The 23007-nt window shown below is 39.9% G+C and overlaps 1 protein-coding gene across 2 annotated transcripts in view; it reads left to right on the top strand.

The window, feature by feature from the left end:
• Window positions 1-22086, top strand: part of grin1b (glutamate receptor, ionotropic, N-methyl D-aspartate 1b) — a 31401-nt gene extending 9315 nt beyond the window's left edge. The window contains exons 6-21 of one of the 2 annotated variants that reach the window (XM_053610111.1): window positions 1753-1874; window positions 2422-2596; window positions 3965-4109; window positions 4199-4285; window positions 4372-4507; window positions 6027-6154; window positions 6364-6528; window positions 8818-8936; window positions 9629-9741; window positions 9863-10011; window positions 11351-11508; window positions 12411-12572; window positions 12683-12792; window positions 12907-13052; window positions 18326-18436; window positions 21925-22086. In XM_053610111.1, coding sequence (XP_053466086.1) covers window positions 1753-1874; window positions 2422-2596; window positions 3965-4109; window positions 4199-4285; window positions 4372-4507; window positions 6027-6154; window positions 6364-6528; window positions 8818-8936; window positions 9629-9741; window positions 9863-10011; window positions 11351-11508; window positions 12411-12572; window positions 12683-12792; window positions 12907-13052; window positions 18326-18436; window positions 21925-21990 — 2092 coding nt within the window. In that variant the 3' untranslated portion in view covers window positions 21991-22086. The remainder of the gene's footprint in view (window positions 1-1752; window positions 1875-2421; window positions 2597-3964; window positions 4110-4198; window positions 4286-4371; window positions 4508-6026; window positions 6155-6363; window positions 6529-8817; window positions 8937-9628; window positions 9742-9862; window positions 10012-11350; window positions 11509-12410; window positions 12573-12682; window positions 12793-12906; window positions 13053-18325; window positions 18437-21924) is intronic. The other variant, XM_053610113.1, reaches the window with a different exon arrangement.
• The last annotated feature ends 921 nt before the right edge of the window (window positions 22087-23007 follow it).

Below are 23007 nucleotides of genomic sequence, written 5' to 3'. Positions count from 1 at the left end.
CAGTGAAATTCTTTTCTTTGCATGTCCCCAGCATGCCAGGAAGTTGGGGTCAGAGTGCAGGGTCAGCCATGATACAGCAGAGAGGTTTAAGGGCCTTGCTCAAGGGCCCAAGAGTGCCAGCTTGGCAGTGCCGGGCTTGAACACCCGATCTTCCGATCAATAACCCAGAGCCTGGCAGTGATGTGGCTTGAACCCCTGACCTTGTGATCAGTAACCCAGAGCCGTAACCGCTAAGCCACCACTGCCCCGCCAGATACAAGCTGCCTACATACCATGTCGTAATTACCGTAATTACCGTAATTACGAGATTCCGATTTTGTAAAAAGCGTTCAAGTTCTCCTAGAACTCGTAGTTACAACTCGTAAACTAGGACTTTTGGGAGAGCTTTGACTTGTACCACCTGACAATGCAATGTCATGCGGAAACACTCAAAATATTTCCGTGTAATAATTCGTAAAATTGACTATTATTAATGTCTTAATAATGCAAGATTAATCTGAAAATAAACGAAAGACATATGCAGCGTACGTATTTTGCAGTCGTCAACAACATCATCTCACACGGATTCATTTTGCCGTATAGAAGCGGCATGATTCCGGGTCCGAGGACGTGAACAGCTGTGAGTAGAACGTCCAGGTTGTCATGTAGTAATTACGGTGATTCTGACGTGGCGTGAACGCAGCAGCAGGTCAAGAGCTTTGGTTACTGTTCACGTCAAACATCAGAATGGACAAAAAAATGTGATCTCTGTAACAGCGGAATGTTTGCTGGTGCCAGAAGGGCTGGTCTGAGTACACAACAGGAGAAAGGCCAAACTGGTTGGAGCTGACAGGAAGTCTATGGTAACTCAAATAACCACTCTTTACAACCACGGTGAACAGAAAAGCATCCCAGAATGTACAACATGCTGAACCTTGAGGCAGATGAGCTCCAACACCAGAAGACGTTCCACTCCTGTCAGCCACGCTCAAGACTCTGTGGCTACAGCTCACCAAAATTGGACAGTTTGGAAAGCGGATTGGAGACCAGATCACATTTATCCCCATTCTGATGTTTAACGTGTACATAACTGGCTGATTGGTTAGTTGCACGAATGAGCAGATGCACAGGTGTTCCTAAATTAATTTGGGCAGTGAGTGTATGTAAAATGTGCAAATATTGCAGCTCAATATTGAGGACATGAGGTTGGAGAACAGGTTGGAGGACATAGACCTTATTAGAGAATAATTATATTAGATTCACAAAAAAAGGCATTTGATGGTGCTGTTTGTCCTACTAATGTAAAACCCAATACACTTACTGATGTCCTCTTTATTTGATCCGAAGGGTATGCAAACGTTTGCACCACAACAGTACTCTACACAAGACGTCCTCTTATTTGTATATGAATACGAAGACCGTTAATCAAAGTCATTTGTTAAATTATGTTATTATGTATTATGTTCTATACGTTCTTATATTTGTATATTCTTTGTTATCATTTGTTTTCTGGTGCGCTTTAACGATTGTCAGCACAACACTTGAAAATGCCAGCGATCTGGCAGAGCGTCGACACTTTCACACTACTACACAACACTTTTACCATCTGTGTTATTCAGTGATACCATCTGACATCCATTTTGGATCAGTAGGCGATTTTTGCGCAAAATGTCACACTGCATGCAAGAAGGCGCTTCCGGCGTTTGTAGCTCAGCCATCAGCTTGATAGTGTTTGGAACGATGCCAGCAGTGAAAATCTCTGTCCAATCGCAGTGAGGACGAGGCAGCGGCCATTTACAAAGCAGCTCGCCAGCTCAACATGACCGGCTCTGGTTACGTGTGGCTGGTGGGGGAAAGGGAGATGTCTGGTAAAGCTCTAAGTGAAGCTCCAGATGGTATGTACTTTCTCCCCAAACTCCATTCCTGTCTTTAACTCATAGATGATGTAATTGTTCTTTTGATATGATTACACTTTGCAATCTACATCAGCAAACCGGTGTGTGTGGTGTACTTAGATGTGTTTAAACGTTTAAACATGTGGATGTTTAAAGGTTTTAAACACTGTGACCTTCTTCTCATTGTATTGTGCTCTTTGTCTAACGCTTGATCTCATCTTTTAAGTGTGTGTCCTTTCTTTCCGTAGACTACAAATGATGCAATAGAGAGTTGTGGTAATCCATAATGGTTTGAATGCTCGTGCATTTGTTGCGCTTTGAGTTTTATTTGTAAGTGCTTCGTCCGCATTGACGTGTGAGTACGATGGTAAGCCACATTCCTTACTGTCCCAGCTTCTTCACATCAGTGACATCACTCAATGTGCTCTGTCTTCACCCCTCTTCTATCCTGTCTGCTAAGCAAGCTTTCTGCTAATTCCATACACGTCACTGTTTTCTAATGTGTCTTGCACCGAAAAAATGCCGTGTCCTATCGTCGATTGGGCAGGCTTGCTCGGCCTCCAGCTGATCAACGGAAAGAACGAGTCGGCGCACATCTACGACGCCGTGGCAGTGGTGGCACAGTCCATCCAGGAGCTCTTTGAGAAGGAGAACATCACCGAGCCTCCGAAAGGCTGCGTGGGCAACACGAACATCTGGAAGACCGGGCCGCTCTTCAAACGGTGAGTCTATCTGTGCTGCCTCTGTCATCCATATGCTCCTATACATTACCATACATTACTGCTAGTGCTGAGAACACTGACAGCTTTCACACTACAAATACTGACAGAAGAAGTGCCATGCAGATGAATGAAAATGAAGGTTTTCTACAAAACAGTATTTGTGCACACATTGAAGGTATACAATATGCTTAAATGACTTGATCATGATGTGTTGGTTGTGATTCAAGGAAAATCTGAGACCAAGATTTTATATCCAAGAGTATAGATTAGATTACACTAGGGATTATTGCTATATATATATATATATATATATATATATATATATATATATATATATATATATATATATATAGCATCACACAATATAGCTTCATGCAATAGAAACTTTTACAGCTAATGATGCCTTCAGGAGTAACGGATATCTCCTTTATGCTTGCAGAAGAAGCTTATTTAATGGCGTTATGAAACAACAGAAGTTTGGAAGAAAGACCACGGCTGAAGCTCTGCCTACTATCTAGTTAACTTTTTTCAATATTGAGGCTACTCAGTTCAAACTGCTCCCCTGTATGTTTCCAACAGAATTGTGCAAAAGTCTGTGTAAAGTGAAAATACTATCAAAGTAATGAAACTTGTGGTTGGTGTGAGCATTACTTGCCTTCAAATCTGCATCAGTACACTGCATCAGTTTTCTAAAGAAATCGACTGCTAGGTTGTTTCAAGCATCGTTGAGAATGTGCCACAGTTCCTCTGCAGACTTTGGCTTTCTCTTCTATCTCTGCAGGTAAAATAAATAAATAAAAAACCCAGAACAGCTTCCATGATGACGACATCATAGCTCTGTGGAAGCCATACCATCTGTTGCAAAACATGTTCGTTTATCTAAAGGCAGTTTTTTTATAGATGGAAAGTAAATGTGTATCAAAGTAAAATATGGCCTTTTAAATGATAAATGAATGCAGAAGACTGTTATGAAGGGTTGAATAAATTAAAAGCTGTTTGAATCTGCTTGTACTCTGGGAATGTACAGTAACGTACCATGGCTCCAGCCTCATACACAAATCTGGTATACGTGAGCTCTTGTCAGTGGTACGTTCAGGGGCGGCTCACTGTCTAGCTATTGAGAGTTATTACATTTTAGCCCTCCCATTTAATATCACGCCCACAGGCAATGAGTATATCTATTCAGTTCATCCTTTTCTGTGTGTGCTGTGAGAGTGAGCTCTTCCCTCCTCCACCATGCTGCACTCACTATTCTCCATCTTGCAATACACGTCCACCCTTAGTGTCATTCTTCACTGTCATACAGTAAATGTGGAGAGAGGGCAATGGTTGACGCGATCTCTCACTCAACCCCCTCCAATGTGCTAGAGTACTGATGTCATCCAAGTATCCAGATGGCCTCACAGGCCGCGTGGAGTTTAATGATGACGGAGACAGGAGGTTCGCCCACTACAGCATTCTCAACTACCAGAAGACCCGGTTGGTCCAAGTGGGCGTCTATAACGGCTCGCAGGTAGGCCTTAAACAATAATGTACAGCAGTTTGAGATGTACAAGGAATAAGGCTATCTGAAATGCAAATATTTTATTGATCAACTTACAGGTCATGATGAACACGCAGAGGAAGATCATTTGGCCAGGAGGAGACACTGAGAAGCCGAGAGGTTATCAGATGTCAACAAGATTGAAGGTGCTTATTACTGATTATTTTGCACTTCGTCACTGACAGATTTTGGTTTTTTATGCTGTGATTAATCGACTTTGGTGTCATTAAAGATTGTCACCATTCATCAAGAGCCGTTTGTGTACGTGAAGCCGACGCTGCGAGACGGGACGTGTAAAGAGGAATACACCGTAAACGGAGTCCTGATCAAAAAAGTGATCTGCACTGGGCCCAATGAGACAATTCCTGGTAATACAGGTTGCAGTGAAAGATAAAGTGGAGTGCAAAAGTTTTGCATCCCCTTAGAAAAGCGTTCAACCTATTTTTGGGAAAAGGAAGGATGGTATACTGTCCCCTTGGGTAGGAAGGATGGTGTACTTTCCCCTGTCAGTCACAGTAACACTAGCCAATCATGGGCCTCTGTGAACTCATGTATGCAGAAGAGGGCAGATAGCACCTTCCTTCTAGTGCCTTCTGCTGGAGGGTGGTGGTGGTGGTGGTGTTGGGGGGGTGATAGTAATAGCGTATGCTAATATCCGTAAACTACATGGTCAAATGTATGTGGACACCTGGCCATCACACCCATATGTTCTTGTTGAACATCCCGTTCCAGATTTAGTCCTCCTTTGCTCTTATAATAACCTCCACTCTTCTGGGAAGGCTTTCCACTAGAAGTTGTAAAGTGGCTCTGGGGATTTGTCCATTCAACCACAAGAGCATTAGTGAGGTCAGGCACTGATGTTGGGTGAGGAGGCCTGGGGTGCAATTCATCCTAAAGGTGTTTAGTGAGGTTGAGGTCAGGGCTCTGTACAGGACACTTGAGTTCTTCCACTCAACCTTAAACCAAGTCTTCATGGAGCTCGCCTTGTGCAATATATCTTTGGAATATGTTTGGGTCTCTTAGTTCCAGTGAATGGAAATTGTAATGCAGTGGTGGTGGTTAAAATGTTGGTCTTCTGATTGGAAGGTCATGAGTTCAAATCCCAGCACTGCCAAGTTACCACTGCTGGGCCCTTGAGCAAGGCACTTAACCTTCAGTTGTATAAATGAGATGAATACAAGTCGTTCTGGATAAAGACGTCTGCCAAATGCCATAAATGTAACTGTAATGCTACAGCATACAAAGACATCCTATACATTTGAGTGCTTCTAACAGTTTGGGGAAGATCCTCACATGGGTGTGATGGTCAGGTGTCCACAAATATTTGGCCATATAGTGTATTATAAGTGGAAAAGGAAAGTCAGTTCAAACATTTGTTCAAACATTTGTTCAAACATTCTCTTTCTGAATGTGATATACATTAAATATTCTCTAATAACATATGCTCACCCTTTGCTCCTGTAACTATAAACCTGTTTTATATCCTCGGAAGAGCTTTTGGATCCTCACAGGTGCAATTTTTCACCCCAATCTTAGCCAATCTTTGCCCATTCATCATCCTACTTTTATTATTATCTGCCAGCTTTCACACACTGCAAATACGTTTTGAGAGGGTCATGGAAAAACCTGTTTATATTTTGGATCGGTGTCTGGTTACAAAATCCACCCACGTTTCAATTTAAACTTTCTTGTAATTCAGTTTGTGTGAAATAGTCAAAATTTCCTTTTTTCATTCAGAAACCATTTTGGGCATGGGATAGGGGTTGTGGGGTGGGGATTCGCACAAATTTTTGCACTTAATTGTATATATGTGACGTTTTTGAGGATATATATGTGTCGGTACATCTCTGTACATGATTGTCATTGTTATATTTGGCATATCTCCAGGTCGTCCCATAGTGCCTCAGTGCTGCTATGGGTTTTGCATCGACCTCTTGATCAAACTCGCAATGACAATGAACTTCACCTACGAAGTGCACCTAGTGGCTGATGGGAAATTTGGCACCCAGGAGCGTGTGAGTTATACACTCCAGCACTTTATTGATTTCCTTCGTCCCCTAATTTCCCATTCGTCTTTTAGCAAGGTCACACTCCGGAGAGCCATAAAACGTCTGCTTCTTTCTGGACATTTACAGTTTGCAGAGTCATTGCTCACAGGTGTGATTACAAACAGGCCTTTGCGAGCAGGACATATTGCGGAGTGTGATTTCCTATGTGTTATTAGGTGAATAACAGCAATAAGAAGGAGTGGAACGGCATGATGGGAGAGCTGCTGGGTGGCTTGGCAGACATGATTGTGGCTCCACTTACCATCAATAACGAACGAGCCCAGTACATCGAGTTCTCCAAACCGTTTAAGTACCAGGGGCTCACCATCCTTGTCAAAAAGGTACTTCACTTCTGAAATTTCCTTATCACTCCCCATCTTTCACTATGATTAAAGCAGATATTTAATATACTTTACACAAATGACACTGTTGCAAGCATGCTTTTGATATTTAAAAAATATCATGATCTATTAAAACGAAGCATGTAAGAGCAGAAAACCAATAATTGTCAGATAGAGACAGAAAAGCAGAGAGACGCTCTCAGGTAGAAAATAAATGTTTTCTTTTATTAAGGAAAACATGAAGCAGACAATAAAGAAGCACGAGTCTGAGGCATTTTCTTCTTCCCTTGATCCTCAGGAAATTTGGATGATGCCACTTTCTTTTGAGCATGTAAATTTTTCATAGTTTATAATGTATGCCTCACTTAAAAGGATGTTTCACGCTTGATAGGATAACAGATTCGCACGTTAATACCCAAACAATACGATTTTTTTTTGCAGTATGTTAATGTCTATGCAATAAGTGTAGTTATATTGAGCTGTAGATAGTTGTTTGTTTGTTTGTTTTTTATTAATGTTTTAAATTATTTATCTGAAACATGCATATAGGCAGATGTGAAGGCCATTTTACCTGTGTTTAAAATGTCTTTTTTCTAACATATTTTTAAATGTAATAACAGTGGGGCAAAAGAATGGCACCCCAGTCGTGGACTCGCCCTAGTAATGCATGCTAGAAAGTGCAAACAAGACTTGCAATGATCAAAACAAACTGAGGAGTATGGATACAGGAGTAAATAAGACTGGAATGAGCTCCAGATAAGGATTCTGGGTGTTGGAGTTCTCAGAAGATGTGGCATTTGTGACAGTAAGAAAATTCAAAGTGGCACTCACTAGTATTTTGCATTATTGCGTTGTTGCTTATGCATTTGTGGGAGTTTACATCACAAAATGCTGTTCTTATTGTAACAGTAAACATATATAGATTTATCAAGGCTTGTAATAATTATTGACTTTGATATTGAATGCACTATTTATCATTTATCATCTCGGTCACGTTATTATGATGTTATTGGACGGAATATAAAACAATATGGAGCCACAAACCAGAACGAGTTGTGCAAAGTCTGCATTTTCCGGTCACGGTCGGCTTTCTCTGCTGAGCCGTCTGTGTTTTATAATATAATATAAAATATAACAAGTTAGAGTAATAAAACTTAAATAAACCATAATAAACAGTGATGTTAAAACAGCAGTAATTATATAACCATTAGATATTACAGAGATAAGCAAACTAAAAAAGAGTGTCCGCTCTATTGTCCGGAGATCGTTTGAATACAGACGATGCTACAGCCATCCATGGTCGAAAGTTTGCTAATTAACTGTGAAATTGCCCATGCTCTCTGGGTGTGAGGGGTCTAATACCTGCTCTCTCCTTTCAAACAGTAGCTAAATGTGGGCATCTGTGAGCTTATGTATGTGGAAGAGGGCAGATAGTGCTTTCCTCCGAATGTGTAATGCTACACTGTGATGCAGCGTGAACAGCAGTTTGAAAAGATATTGAAAAGGCTGGCTTCACATGTCTCAGAGGAAGCATGTGTTAGCCTTCACCCTCGGCATTTAGTAGCTGTCGTATGATTGGCCAGAGCTGGCTGGTGGCTGGGAAGTAGCCAAAAACAAATTAGGGAGAAAATAGGAGGGAATAATAAATTTGTTTGTTTTTTTTTGTTATTTGCGTGTCATTCTTAATAGATCACCAGACAAATAAGCCATGCCCACCAGTGCCAATGCTCATTAAAATGCCTATATGTTGTTCCTTTGTACTAGCAAATATACCCCTTAGTGTATTAGCATATTAATTCTCTCTCTCTCTCTCTCTCTCTCTCTCTCTCTCTCTCTCTCTATATACATATATATATATATATATATATATAGACAGATAGATAGATTATATAATTTATATTATATTATAATTTATTGGTATATAATTTATTATATACCAATAAATTAGGTATCAGAATCCTACATGCATTGAGTTAGCTAGGTGCCAATATTTTGAGTTCAGTTTCATTTAAACTTCATCAGAAAATAGTCATTGAAATGTAATTAATTCTGCTTCAAAGTCCTCTGAGAGCAGGCCTAGAAATCTGCCCAGAAATCTTTTACAGTTCCTCCCGTTAATTACATTTCCTCCTCTGACTATATTTGAGACGGAAACTTGTGACTCTGTTTACTTCTGAGGAATCTAATAATACCCCTACAGAATATGTTGGATGCTCCGTATGGTGGCAGGCTAGCCCGTGTGGGTGGTGTGTATTCGGGCTGTGAGTAATGCCATGTTGTTGAATGCAGGAAATACCTCGCAGTACGCTGGACTCGTTCATGCAACCCTTTCAGAGCACTCTGTGGTTACTGGTGGGTCTTTCGGTCCATGTTGTGGCGGTGATGCTCTACCTATTAGACCGTTTCAGGTAAAAGAAGCTCTTCACTTACTATATTGATCAGTTCAGTTTATTGTGCTGGGCATGCAGTGCTTATGAGACTACCGAGCATGTACACTATATGTCCAAAAGTAATGTATGTGGTCACCTGATCATATCATCAGACCCATATGTGGACCTTGCCTAAACTGTTGCAACAAAGTTGGAAGCACACAACTCTATAGAATGTCTTTGCATGCTGTAGGTTTAAGATTTCCCTTCATGGAACTAAGAGGCCCGAGCATGTTCTAGCAAGGCAATGCCCCTGTTCGCAAAGCGAGCTCCATGAAGACATGGTTCGCCAAGGTTGGTGTAGAAGTCTCCTGACCTCAACCCCACTGAACACCTTTGAGATGAATCGGAATGACATCTGCATGCCAGTCCTTCTCGCCTATCGTTAATGCCCAACCTTACTAATACTCTTGTGGCTGAATGGGCACAAATCCCCACCGCCATGCTCCAAAATCTAGTGAAGAAGGGTCGAGGTTGTTATAGCTGCAAAGGGAGGACCAACTCCATAGTAATGCTGATGGATTTGGAATATGATGTTCAGCAAGCACATATGGGTGTGATAGTCAGGTTTCCACATACTATTGAACATATATACAGTATATAAAATAATATCAAAGATCAAGATATCTTCAGTGGGAGTGTCTTGAGTTGAGATGTGCTTTGCTCTGCAGCCCATTTGGAAGGTTTAAAGTGAATAGTGAAGAGGAAGAAGAGGACGCCCTCACCTTATCCTCTGCCATGTGGTTCTCTTGGGGGGTACTTTTGAACTCCGGTATTGGAGAAGGTACCTGACAGCAAACAGAATTTCTCACTCAATCTGTCTCATGAGAATTTACTCAATATATGACTGATTTATTTTTTTTAGCAGGCATGTCTCCTGACTACTTCCATCTCTTTCTACCCAGGTGCCCCACGGAGCTTTTCGGCGAGGATTTTAGGTATGGTGTGGGCTGGTTTTGCTATGATTATAGTTGCATCTTATACTGCCAATTTGGCAGCCTTCCTAGTGTTGGATCGGCCTGAGGAGCGCATTACCGGCATCAACGACCCTAGGGTGAGATCATGACTCTGTCATGGAGCATGGAGCGGCCTTGCATGCCATAAAACTGCACGGAAATTTACAGACACAACATTTACACTCTCCATGAGTCTCATGTTTTACACGGTACAGAATTAGGATGAGTAATTAAGTACACAACAAACCTCTCTTTTTTTCAACTTATATTTAGATGCCTTTCTCTCACCAAGGGAAACCTCTAACCTGCTGTACCTACCCTGACGAAATGACATTTGATATGAACAGAAAAGTGGTTCACAATTTTTTTAATGAAAAGATCACAGCCCAGATTACTCCTATGAGGATAAGCTGTTTAAATATTAAGCACATTGAGCAAATAGGAACCATCAGGAGCTATTAGAATGTTTTATTCCTGAACTTTGCTCCCGTAAAACCCTTACAGAAAAGTCACATGACCTTCATATGGGATTAGTGGCTGATGTGAAATTTACACACTTCAATTGTAAATGTTTCACACGTTTTCATGTATTTTGTAACATATTTACACATTTTTTTTTATTATTTTTTTTTTTACATAATACGTTTATTATTGTGTCATTTTTATTTTGCAAATGTTTATTTTACATGGGATTTTCACGTGATTAATTTTTCCATTTTCCCCCCAACATGATTCACTAATTTTTTACATATTAATTGCTCACCTGAAGGACATGTGATTTTATTTCTGACACTTTATTTATTTATTTATTTTACATAATGTTACATTTCTTTTCTTGAGTTCGCATGTGCAATTTCAGGGCATAACTTGCTGAAATGGGATCAGATGAAATGTGCTGTGATTTTTCTGTAAGGGAAATTGAAATCAGTTGCACTGTGTTACAGCATTTGATATCATATGGACATTTATTTCTAGATTTATTCTTGCAGTTTGGTTCAAACGGACATCATTTATGCTTGTTTTTCTATGATATTGACACATTATTAGGACATTAGTGTGACTAGCATCATTTTACACCCAGTTGAATTCAAATGAGCAGTTAATAGAATCACAGACCCTGGTTATTTGTCATAATCTGATCCTGCATGAAATTACATTTTATTAGGCATACTGAGGATACCCTACAGTAGGACAAACCAGTCTTGGTATTGAATGTTAGTAGAGCATATTGCTTGCTTTCAGTGGTGTTGAACAAGCTGGATTCTGGGACTTTTAGGACACACTTGTACCGTCTTAAATTATTCACTTGAAGAACCACACATTCAACCACTGAATAATAATAAAAAAAGCTCACATTTGGTTATTGGTCTCCATAATCATTAGGTTTGGGATGTAATGTTGATTGAGGACACTTTCTGATGTGCTGTTTTCTCGCAGCTGCGAAATCCATCAGACAAGTTCATCTACGCCACGGTGAAGCAGAGCTCTGTGGACATTTACTTCCGGCGTCAAGTTGAGCTGAGCACCATGTACCGCCACATGGAAAAGCACAACTACGAGAGCGCCGCTGAGGCCATCCAGGCTGTGCGAGACGGGTCAGTGAGACAGATATACTCATATTCAGCTCAGCCATTTGTGGTGTTGTGTTTGTCTTGACATACAGTATAACGATAATGAGAGATGATCATAAAGTATATGATGAGTGGTGCAACAGAAAAACATTCAGCCTATTGTCAAGAGATACAAGTTCTAATCGCGACTGTAAACATCTGAGGCCGGGAGTCCAAGAGAGCAAACGATGCTAGCCAATCGTGGCCGTCTGTGAGCTCATGTATATGGAAGAGTGCAATTAGCACTTCCTCGGAGTGTGTTTGACTGCGCTGTGATGCAGCATGAGCAGCTGTTTGAAAAGATGCAGTGCCAGACCTGCGCATGTTTTGTAGGAAGCATGTGTCAGCCCACACCCTCCTCCACTGGTAGCTGTGGTGTGATAGGGCACCTGTCATTGCTGTGGTATAAGAGTGAGTAAGTATGTACGTCTGTTGTTGTATAAAACAGTCTGGGAGATGATGTTATAGAGAAAGAATCAACTTGAGGTGGTAACAGTAACTCCTCTTCATGTTTCGCTGTACCATACCGCCCCAAAGTTGATTCTCTTCATTCCTATCCGAAAATGTTTTATTCCTGCCTCATATGTCAAGTCAAGTCAACGCAAGTGGGTTTTTATTATCATTCCTCTACAGTATATCGCTTGTATACATTGGAACGAAATGGCGTTTCTCCAGGACCATGGTGCAATGCATAAAATATGACATTCTGAGCATAAAATGCAAAATGATTTCATTTTTATCGTCATTTTTCATTTTTACATACAATACTTGACCTTTTTCGTAGTGATAATGAAGTAACATGGAAAAACCTAACTAAAAATATCAATTTTAAGATTCGATTTAAGATTCGAACCAGCACTAACACACAGTTCCTTTCCTTCCTTTAGCAAACTCCATGCTTTTATCTGGGATTCAGCTGTGTTGGAGTTTGAAGCCTCGCAGAAGTGCGACCTGGTCACCACGGGAGAGTTGTTCTTCCGTTCGGGCTTCGGCATCGGCATGCGTAAAGACAGCCCTTGGAAGCAGAATGTTTCCCTGGCCATTCTCAGGTAATGCAATCATAATGCATCAGATCATCCACGTTGTCTTTGCTTTCCATTTCCATCTTCATCTTGGTTTAAGCGGTCTAGTTTCGGACCTATACTCTCTGAATCGACAGCTCTCATGAGAATGGGTTCATGGAGGACCTGGATAAAACTTGGGTGAGATACCAGGAGTGTGACTCCAGGAGCAATGCCCCAGCCACACTCACCTTTGAGAATATGGCAGGTATGGGCCACTTCTTGTAGAAACAAGAAGTCTATTTAGAGATGAATATTGCAATGAAGGTTCTGGCCTAAGCTCGCATATCAATAGTGAGGTATTGCAACATTTGTTTTGCAGGCGTGTTTATGTTGGTGGCTGGCGGCATCGTCGCCGGGATCTTCCTCATCTTCATCGAGATTGCGTACAAGCGACACAAAGACGCTCGCAGGAAGCAGATGCAGTTGGCCTTTGCAGCGGTTAATGTCTGGAGGAAGAACCTGCAGGTATGGCACTCCCTTTCAGTCCTTCTTCCTACAGGATAAGAGTCTGCATGAGTCTCTAGACGGCTGCCTACTGCTGATACCTGCTACGTTTCTGTTTATGACACTGAATGCGAACAAATTGTTGATTTCTTTCAGCTTTGAGATAGAAAGCTCAATTTAAGGGTCATTTTGAGGCAAATATGATATAGGTCTTATCTAAACAGTGCAACTTTGGTAAGAGGCATGTTGTACGCATAGAATAATGTAAGCCACAGGATAATAAGCTTACATTTAACACCAACACTCTATGTATTAATGCATGTAAAATTAATTTGCATGGTGAGTAATGCATATTTATTTATGTGCACTGCATTTACAATAATAGTTAAGAGTATAGTTGAGGTAGTTAAAATCAGGGGTTAAATAGGGTGTGAGCGCATGGGAGTGAAGCTCCAGCACCATTGGTTTATTCAAATATGAAGTAAATTCCAGTCTTAAAATGTGACGGAACATGGTGATGAAATCTGTTTAACTATCCGATCTGATAAATCACATTGTGGCTTTTTTTTGGCTCTACATATTAGGGTTGGCCCAAACTAATCAAATACTTGAGTATTTATTTGTCATTTTGGTATTTGTTTCTCTAGTTAGTATTCAGAAGCTTCATCTTTACCTCCCTATCCCCTATATAAGTGCACCATGTAAGCAATGAAATGGTTTCCCCATCCTACAGTATGTAGTGCACTATATGTTTAAATTGCGAGCAGTTTGGAATTCATCCAAGCACATATACATAACCAGGAAGACTTAAGACATGTCATGTGACTTAAATAATGTGTTACTTTATAATGCCAACTATTAATGAAACACCGGACACAAGTCTCTAGATATGTATCATTGAATCAAAGTGAATAGCTGAACACTTTCAACCATTATTTTTATTTTTATTTATTTTATTTTTTTTACTTCATTTTACTTCTGTAATTGTTTCACAGCTGCTGAAACAGTTATGATTCTTACAGGTACAATTCTTTTTTTTAGGGGTGTCAATATTTTTGAGTTTGTATTATAACTTATTTTTGAGAGAAAAAACTTGAAAAAAGTAGTTCTAATGAGAGTGAATTTTGTGAGAACAAAGACAGCTTGTTCAACTGTTTAAGTGGAAACTTGGAATTATTGTGTTTTATGCAGTCATTTTGACTTTTAAAGGGTGCCAATAATTCTGGTGGGCACTGTATGTTTTTATTTAAACCAAGGCTTAGATACTGAGTGGTCGAATGCAGTATCTTGGCTTATTATTTATTTGCTCATGTTTTGTTGACTTTGTTTTTGCGAAAATAATATTTTTATTATTATTATTTCTTGGTGATTTTAAGCTGCAATAACATTTTTTAAATTTATTTATTTATTTATTTATTTTACACATTTGCTAAATTATGGAACATAAATGTTATTATACTAGTATGTAAGGGTCTTTTTGAGATTCAGATACTTGGAAACACCACCTAGCATCCGAAGCCTGTAAAATGTTGTTCAGGTCAGCCTTACTAGCATTATTATTAGTATCGTTACTAGTATTACAACTCACTGCATAATTAACCTTTTTTCTTCAACCGTTTTCTGTGTTTCCTGCTTGAACATTAGCCAAAGTAATTCCGATGATTTCTGTCACTGAAGTAGCTTGGCATGAGTGCTAGCTAGCCTACTTGAACTAGCCAGATGAATAGTAACCACTAGACATGCTAGCAAAATCAAAAATGTCTTCATACATATGGCTTGCATCATGAGAACAGATGTGTATTCAATTTTGGAGGTAATTTTTGTTCAATTATAATGATTACTGTTTGGATAGTGCTAAATGTGCTCAAAAGGCACACTTGCAGCCTAGCTAGTTATGTAGCTAGCGATAGTAGCTTTATAGCTAATAATCAGTCAAGTCAAGATGTGAGTAGGATATGACCACAGGAAATGACTACTCAATATTTTCAGTTAATAGTTTTTTTTAAGGGCTTTACTGTATCATATATCTCAATCATTTTGAACAAACAAACAATGAACACTGACAAATTATAATTATCTATATTAAGAATCAGAAATATTACAAACTTGTTTTGAGCACATTTTGGTGTCACTGGTCACAAGATTAATTAAGCTACTGTATACTGTTGCCACTAAATAGGAAGAAGGGATCTCATGTGTCCTAACACATTTATAGGAGGAAAGGCTCTCACCTAACACCTCGCTAAATCCATATTTAACCCCTGATTATACTGAACGAGTACTGTATCAGCACAGATTAGGACAAATAAGGTGCAAATTTGGAGAGTAATATGAATGGTTAACTGCAAATGCATGCTAAGGATTTATTCCTTCTCCGTCTTCCACTGTGGGCATCATGAGGAAGCTGCTCCTTCATGCACGCCTACTAAACCACCACTAAGAAAAGCAGTGCACACACACACACACCACGACACACACTATGGTGGAGCGGAGCAGATGCACGCTGGGCAGTGTTCAATCTGAAAGGCCATGCTAGCCGAATGTCTCAGTGGGGTTCCAGCAGGAATCAGAGACCCGTCCTGCGTGTGTTCAGATCACTGTTCCTTCACTGCTGGCCTCTGGCTCTGTACATGCTGAGTCACCGGCCTACTCAACAGCAAAAAGCTGGTGCGAAACAGCATGGCCTGCCCTACTCCCACGAAAAAGCCCAGCTGTGGTGCTGTAGAGGTACAATGTAATGCTCAGTTTTAGTATAGTGCTCAATGCATTAGCTAGCTGGACTCTAAATGTATTAAAAGCAAAAAATATTAAAGTACCCCTTGAACATGTTTAAAAAAAATAACGCAGAATTGATAAATACATTTTGTTTCATTTTTATTTAAGGCCCCAATAAATTACAAATCTTGTCTTGGAACATCTCTGCCCCTTTGTGCTCATGAACAGACATGAATATGCAAATTAGGTAACATGAATATGCATGTATGCAAACTGACACTTTATTAGCATTTGCATGTTTTCAGAGAGTTTTAAAAACTGCATCCAAACCTGCTAAAATCTAATGCTACCGTAGCAACCATGGTTTTGTTCATCGCAAAATATTTGGCAATTTATCACTTAGCTAGCTAAGTGTCTGGGTATCATGTCATCCTTTAACTATTTACATATTGTAGCCTTTTTTTTTTTTTTAGCTTGCAAAGGGATCTTACATGTAATGCTCTCGAATCATTTTTTTTTTTTTTTTTTTTTACAGAGGTACTAAGAAAGTCTGTTTGTAAATGTAAAATGTAAAAATATGACTGTTCTCACCATGTGTCCATCATCAGAATCAGCCAAACAAAAGTAGTTCATCCTTTAAAAAGTTCAGGGGTACTTTAAAACTGCTTTATTGATATAGCACTTATTTTCTACTCATTATGCATCAGGCAAAGATTTATTTATTTTATTATTTAAAAAAAAAATCTGCACAGCAACAAAGCCCACAGTTTTCTCTCAAGGTCATTTAGACATAAATATTTAAAAAAGTTTGTACTTGATTGTCTTCCTCACAACATGTTTTGGCCTGAAGGCTCTTTACGCCTACTAAAGACACAATTGTTAATATGCCTACGCATTCTACCCACATATAGACAAAGGACCAGCACTGATGAGGGTGTATAATTAGACTGCTGTTGGTCCACGAGGAAATCAGGATTTCATTGTTTCTTTTTCCCTCGTGGTTTATGAGCTGAAGGAAAAAGACAACAAACCAGCAAATAAACGAAGAAGACAATATGTGGATTCATATACACACAACTCTATATGAACCAAACTAGTACATGAGATGAAACACATGGTGATGTTTTGGGGGCTCTGAAAAGACAAGAAAATCTGCCCTCAAAACCCAAAAGTGTAAAACTCATCCCATGGTGCGATACGAAACAACTCGCCTCGCTCACTCACACCGTGACTTTCTGAATGCATGACTGCTCTGATCTACCCCTGGCATTTGCACTTCAAACGGCGCATACCAGGTGCAGATCGAGAACCCATGCGCTCTGAGTCAGCTCTCCGGTGCTGAGACACTGGCTCATCAGAGGGGTTTGAAACGCAGCAGATGAAAACACAGGCGCATGAAAGAACTGAAAACAGTCATGCTTTCTGTGAGATCTTCCACTGACCTACTGGAAAAAAAGACTTGAAATGTCATCTTGGTTACAGTGTGATGAATTGTGATGGGAAAATCCTGCTTTTTCTGCCAGAGAGAAAGAAAAATAATGATGGAAAAACAAGTATGACTCTTTCCGAGTCAGAAACGTGCTCTTACTGTTATTATTATTATTATTATTGTTATTATTATTATTATTATAAATATTTTATAATAAAACACACTTTATTCTAGAGGAGATATAGAGATTATATAAATAGAGATACTTGGCAACACAAGGTCAATCATGTAATCCTATGTTTATTATCTGCATATCTGCGTAGGATTTTTCAGTCTGAGGAAGTGTCCACTAGATGGAATCAAGGTCCAGTAGACCCCAAAACAGGTCTGAAATCAAAGACAAGTAAAGGACAGTACCAGACAAGGTCAACTGTCATGTCATTCATTTTGCATTTCCTTTTCGGTTCCATGTATTGCATGTCCTCTGGTTGAAGTCACTCCCCCTCCTTCCTGGTATTATCCTACCCCCTCTTATGAGCCCTCACAGCCCCCTCCTTAGCCCTCCCAGTCATTATACACGACCCTGGGTATAATGCAATGGGATGATCTTGAGTTTCGATTTAGATTCTGTTTTTCTCAATTGGTTGTCCATTCCCCTCACCTCCTCCTCCATGAAACGAACCACTCCTACCTTTACAAAACAAAAAAAGCCGCTTATTTATGTCTTTATTGCTTCTCATTTTGCTCATTTGCTTCGCTAATGCTTTTTGCTTTCCATTGCTAAGAAACAACTGGGGAGGGCTCTATTTTTGAATCATGCCATCCTCAGTAGTGGTCTTTCCCCCTCGAGAGCCTGAGGATTGTATGGTACGAGTAGACTTTTAAATATTAATATAGTGCGTATAAGTGTCCTTTTTGCTCTGTAGAAGCCTAAGGCTGCATGAAAGCACTATGTCAGGATGGAGATGCTGAGTAAGCAGCAGACGCCATGTTTCTTACGTGATGGCGGATAAGAAAAAAAACAAAACAACAACACTCAGCTGTAGTAGTATTAGTATTCGTATTAGGTTAGTAGTATTAGTAGGATAATAGTGATAGTAGTAAATTGGACGCAAATAATTGTTCTACATATACTGTATATTTATTTTAGGATAGGAAAAGTGGTAGAGCAGAGCCCGACCCCAAAAAGAAAGCCTCTTTTAGGTCCATCAGTACCAACCTGGCCTCCAACATCAAGAGACGTAGGTCCTCCAAAGACACGGTAAGGAGATGAAGAAATGACACCCTGCCCTGTACTTCTTAACCATTTCTGATTCTATCTATCTATCTATCTATCTATCTATCTATCTATCTTTCCTCTTTCCTGTTCCTCTGGCTTCCTCTCTCGCTCCCTCTCTTTCTGTCACTTCCTCCATCCCTCTTCGCAAAAAACCCCCAAACGTTTTCATCTCAGACTCTCTATCCACCCCTCACACATGGAGTTACGGTCATGGCCACATGTCTGTCAGTCAGCCATCAGTGCTCCATCCAGACATTTGTTTGGGAAAGCCCAATCGGGGAACCTAGTGAGCATAGCCATAGGGAGTATACGAGTTTAGGGGTTGTGGGTTATGACCATCGTAGGTTAGTCCCTCCTACAGGAGGCTAAGCTAGACTCTTCTTTAAAGCCTGTGCTGGACTTTCTCCCGCGCCTAAACCTGGATGGGACTTTAAGTTGATGCTCTTACATTTTTTTTGTTTTGTTTTGTTTTAATTTTCATCCTGTCTTTATATGTGTGCCTTGTCTTCCCTGTCACTGCTGGGTCTCGTTAACAAACACGTATTTCTATGTTTTTTTTCCCACCTCCCTTGTATTCTCCCATTTTATGTGGTCGATGTCACACACATTCCACGGTTAATTAAAGAAAATTAGCTAAAGGAAACCAAACAAATAGCACGTAACTCTAAAATCACCTCGGTTATTCCCAAAGCAGGGTTTGTTTTTAACCTTCAGGTGTTTTCTTTGCAGCGACTCAAGCTCGCCCTTCAATTCTTTCCACAGATGAGTCCCTGCTGATAGATGTCCCTTTATACTGTATTTGCGCCAATCTTTGAATCTTCCTACAGGTTCAGAATGGGACAGATCTCACAATAACAATCATCATTCTTTCTGATTCTCTCTTGCTTTACTCTTTTGTCTTTTAGGTGACACTGTCTTCAGTTTATAGGTTTGATGTTCTGGTTCTGACTGTCAACATCCCGGGGCATCGTTATTATTTTTTTCTTTTTTTTTTCCCCTTTTATTCTAAATGTTTCACATTTCCATGTGAAATGGATGCCAGCTTTATTTTTGCCATTAACACATCCAACATAGGAGCGGTGTTCCTCTCCATATACCTTTTTCCCGTCGACTTTGAACCCTCTCAAATCATTTCAATTTGAGAGTACCAGTCAAATAAGTTGAACTACTTCCCCCATCTGGTTACAACGAATAGAAAATGAGGAGAAGGCAGAAATGTGCTATACTTATATTTGTCATGTTTCTAGAAATATAGGATTGTAGATTCATGCAGGTCACACGTAGAATGCAGGAAAGAGTTCGTCAGACAATACACACACACACACACACACACACACACACACAAAAAACCTGTCTCTTTAGACTGATGTTTACCCATCTCAGTCCTAATCATCCTTTTTCTTTTATATCAGTGTGTTTCTTTATAAATGGATTTGAATGGACTTGTAAATGTTGGTGTCTCTACGCCACATGCCACACTGCCTCTCTCCTCTTTATCAGCATGACTCCTGTGGTTGGTTGTTGTTGTAGAAGTAGACTCGTGATGTTCACCTGTCTGTAGACAGGTGGCGCTGTAGGCTGTGATTGGGAATGCTCACACTACAAACATGGTCATCAGTGAGGCCACCCCACCACCCCATGCTGCCCTGCCCACATTTACATCCTCTGTAAAAGACACCGAGGGGAAAATAACTACAAAAACATTCATGTTTAAGAGTCAAAGATGAATCAGGCTTGCGCTTTCACGCTTGTACTCTTAGATAACAGTGGCACTAGCTTGCTAAAGGGTTCTCAGTTTGTCACTTATGGGGAACCCTTAAAGGTGCAATGTAAACCCTATAACAAAAGGATCCAAATAGAACTCTAGCTAGAACTCATACCTACACAAAGAAGTAATAAGGAAACCTTTTCAGAAAAGTGCACTCTTACTTATTCAGTTATAAACTGAAACTGATGAAAAGACATCAATTTAAAATTCTACGCTCGTCGAAGGTAAAAAGCCTTCATCCAAAAAACCTTTCAGATCCCTTTTTTAAAAGAATGTACAATGTCATGTTTGTATAGTATCCAGTTATGCCTTATAGTTCATGTTGCGTTCACGCCATGTCGGAATTACTCTAATTACTACACGACAACCCAGTTAATCTAGTCTGAGCTGTCCTTGGACTCGGAATTATGCGTTTCTATACGCCAAAATGGATCCATGTGAGATGATGTTGACAACTGCAAAATACATAATTGCATAATTAATATTAAATCGCTTTTTTATTCTATTGCTAAATATTGAAGAACACAGAAAGCGCATCAGGTTACATTGACTCAAGTGTTGGTACTGTGTTGTTGCAAATTTAAACAAACAGCAACAATAATGAAATAATGTAATAAATATACGAATTATCACACAGAAATATTACCAGATAACTACTTAACTACATTTTACTGCTGAAGCCGCTGCCATTTCGAGTGTTTCTGCATGGTGTCGCATGGACCGCTGTCGGGTGGCACCATTCGGAGCTCTCCGAGTAATTACGAGCTGTACAAGGATGTGAGCACTTTTTACAAGTCAGAATCTCGTAATTAAAGTATTTACAGCATGGTGTGAATGCAGCGTCAGTTCAGTCTAGCACCTGAAAGGGTTCTTAAGTTTGTCTCACGAGGGGAACCATTATAGGTTCTATGTACAACCCTGCATCAGAAGGGTTCCCAAATAGAAATATAATGAATATAAAAAGTCTGTACACCCCTGTTAAAATGATAGGTTCTTACCATGTAAAAAAATCTAACTAAGATAAATCAGTCCATACAGAATTTTGCAGAGTTTTTTTTTTTGAGATTGTAGCGGACACAAATGCTTGATTTTGCTGCGGAGTTTTTTTGTGCTTTTTTTTTTCCAGAAAACTACTTGAATTGGTGAAATTGCAATTGCATGAAACTGTCATTCACAGTGAAATTTGTTGGTAAATGAGACGTTTTAGCTACACTCGAATTCGACGCACGTTGCGATGACGTCACATGACGCGTCTCGGGCTAATTCTGTGGAAAATTTGCGTAACGTTTTTTTTTTTAATTGCAAGCTCCTCTGAATATTGGGGCATTTGCTTGATTTTGCGTTCAATTCTGCTATCACGAAATCACGGAATCCTGGATAAATCATGTCAGATCTTTTGACATTTGACGTGATATACCAAGTAACAACGTACAAATGAAAACCAAACAGAAGTGTTTTAGATTAAAGTGTACTAATAAATCTCCAAAACAAGAATGTCTCCAAAATGTCTTCAGCATGTTTGACATTCAATAATTCGACATTTAGTCTGGGGCAAACACAGCCTGTGGTGGAAATGGGATTCGTCTCACTAATGAAAAATGACTACTAAATGGCCAAATGTATGTGCGTTATTTACGCATTAACATTAATAGGAAGAATTATTATTATTCCTGTCGTTTTCTTTTCTCTCCTTCGCCTGTAGCCATATCCCACGGATATCACCGGCCAGCTCAACCTGTCCGACCCCTCCGTCAGCACGGTGGTGTGAACGCAGACGAGAGAGCGAAAAAAAAGAGAGCTAGACATAATGAGAGTGCGACAGGGAGATGGTTGGCGGGGGTTGACTGAAATTGTGCCAGACCTGCTGATCCCTTTCTATCAACAACATCGCCGTCTGAGCCAACAACATGCTCATCTGAAAAAAAAAAACACCACACACACACACACACCCACACACACACACACACACACACACACACACAATCCTGCACCCTCCTCCATCTTCCTCCCCAGGCCTCTTCGTACATGCCCAGGACACGACTGTGACACGTAAAAGAAACTGCCAAAAAGAACGAAAAAAAGCCCTAGGAGCTGAAATGTACTGCCGCAATATGCCCTTACATGCCCCACACACGCAAACACCCAGCTTCATTTTCCCACACTTTCTACACTCATAAAGCATGCTCATAGCTGCAGGTGTTATTATAAATTTATTAGGAAGTTACTTCTATTTATCTTAGGCTTGGCTAGCATACTTCCGTTCGATTCATTCAGTGGTCACTCTACCTCCACTTCTCCACATATTAAAATATATGTAGCTGATTTAAACACTTTAAACTTTGACTAAATTTCATGTTTCATTTGCAAGGACATTTTTGTATATTGTATATTGCTGATGTAAAATATACCTCTGATTGCTATTTGTATTGTTATTAGACTAGGCAATAGATAAATGGTACATGTAGAGTAGATTAAAGGATAAATCCACCCTGGACGATTTGTACACTAACCTTAATAATTAACCTGAGCTTCAACAATGAACTTTTTCATTAACATGTCCGTGTATGTCTACTTTAACTTTCCTGTTACCCACAATGCAGTTTGACTACCTACTAATAGTGTTGTAGTAGGATTTAGCCCCTTGTTTCAAATCTACCTAAAGAGAACGATGCAGCGGCGCTTTAGTCCTTTAGTCCGTCCAACTCTCTCGCATCCGCATCTGTGCCCTCGGCTCAGCTTCGAAGGATTTTAACTTTCACGCTAATACAAACGTCAATGCTCGACA

The sequence above is a fragment of the Ictalurus furcatus genome, chromosome 22, assembly GCF_023375685.1.
Source record: "Ictalurus furcatus strain D&B chromosome 22, Billie_1.0, whole genome shotgun sequence".
NCBI classification, from domain to species: Eukaryota; Metazoa; Chordata; class Actinopteri; order Siluriformes; family Ictaluridae; genus Ictalurus; species Ictalurus furcatus.
This window is presented reverse-complemented; position numbering and strand designations above follow the sequence as displayed.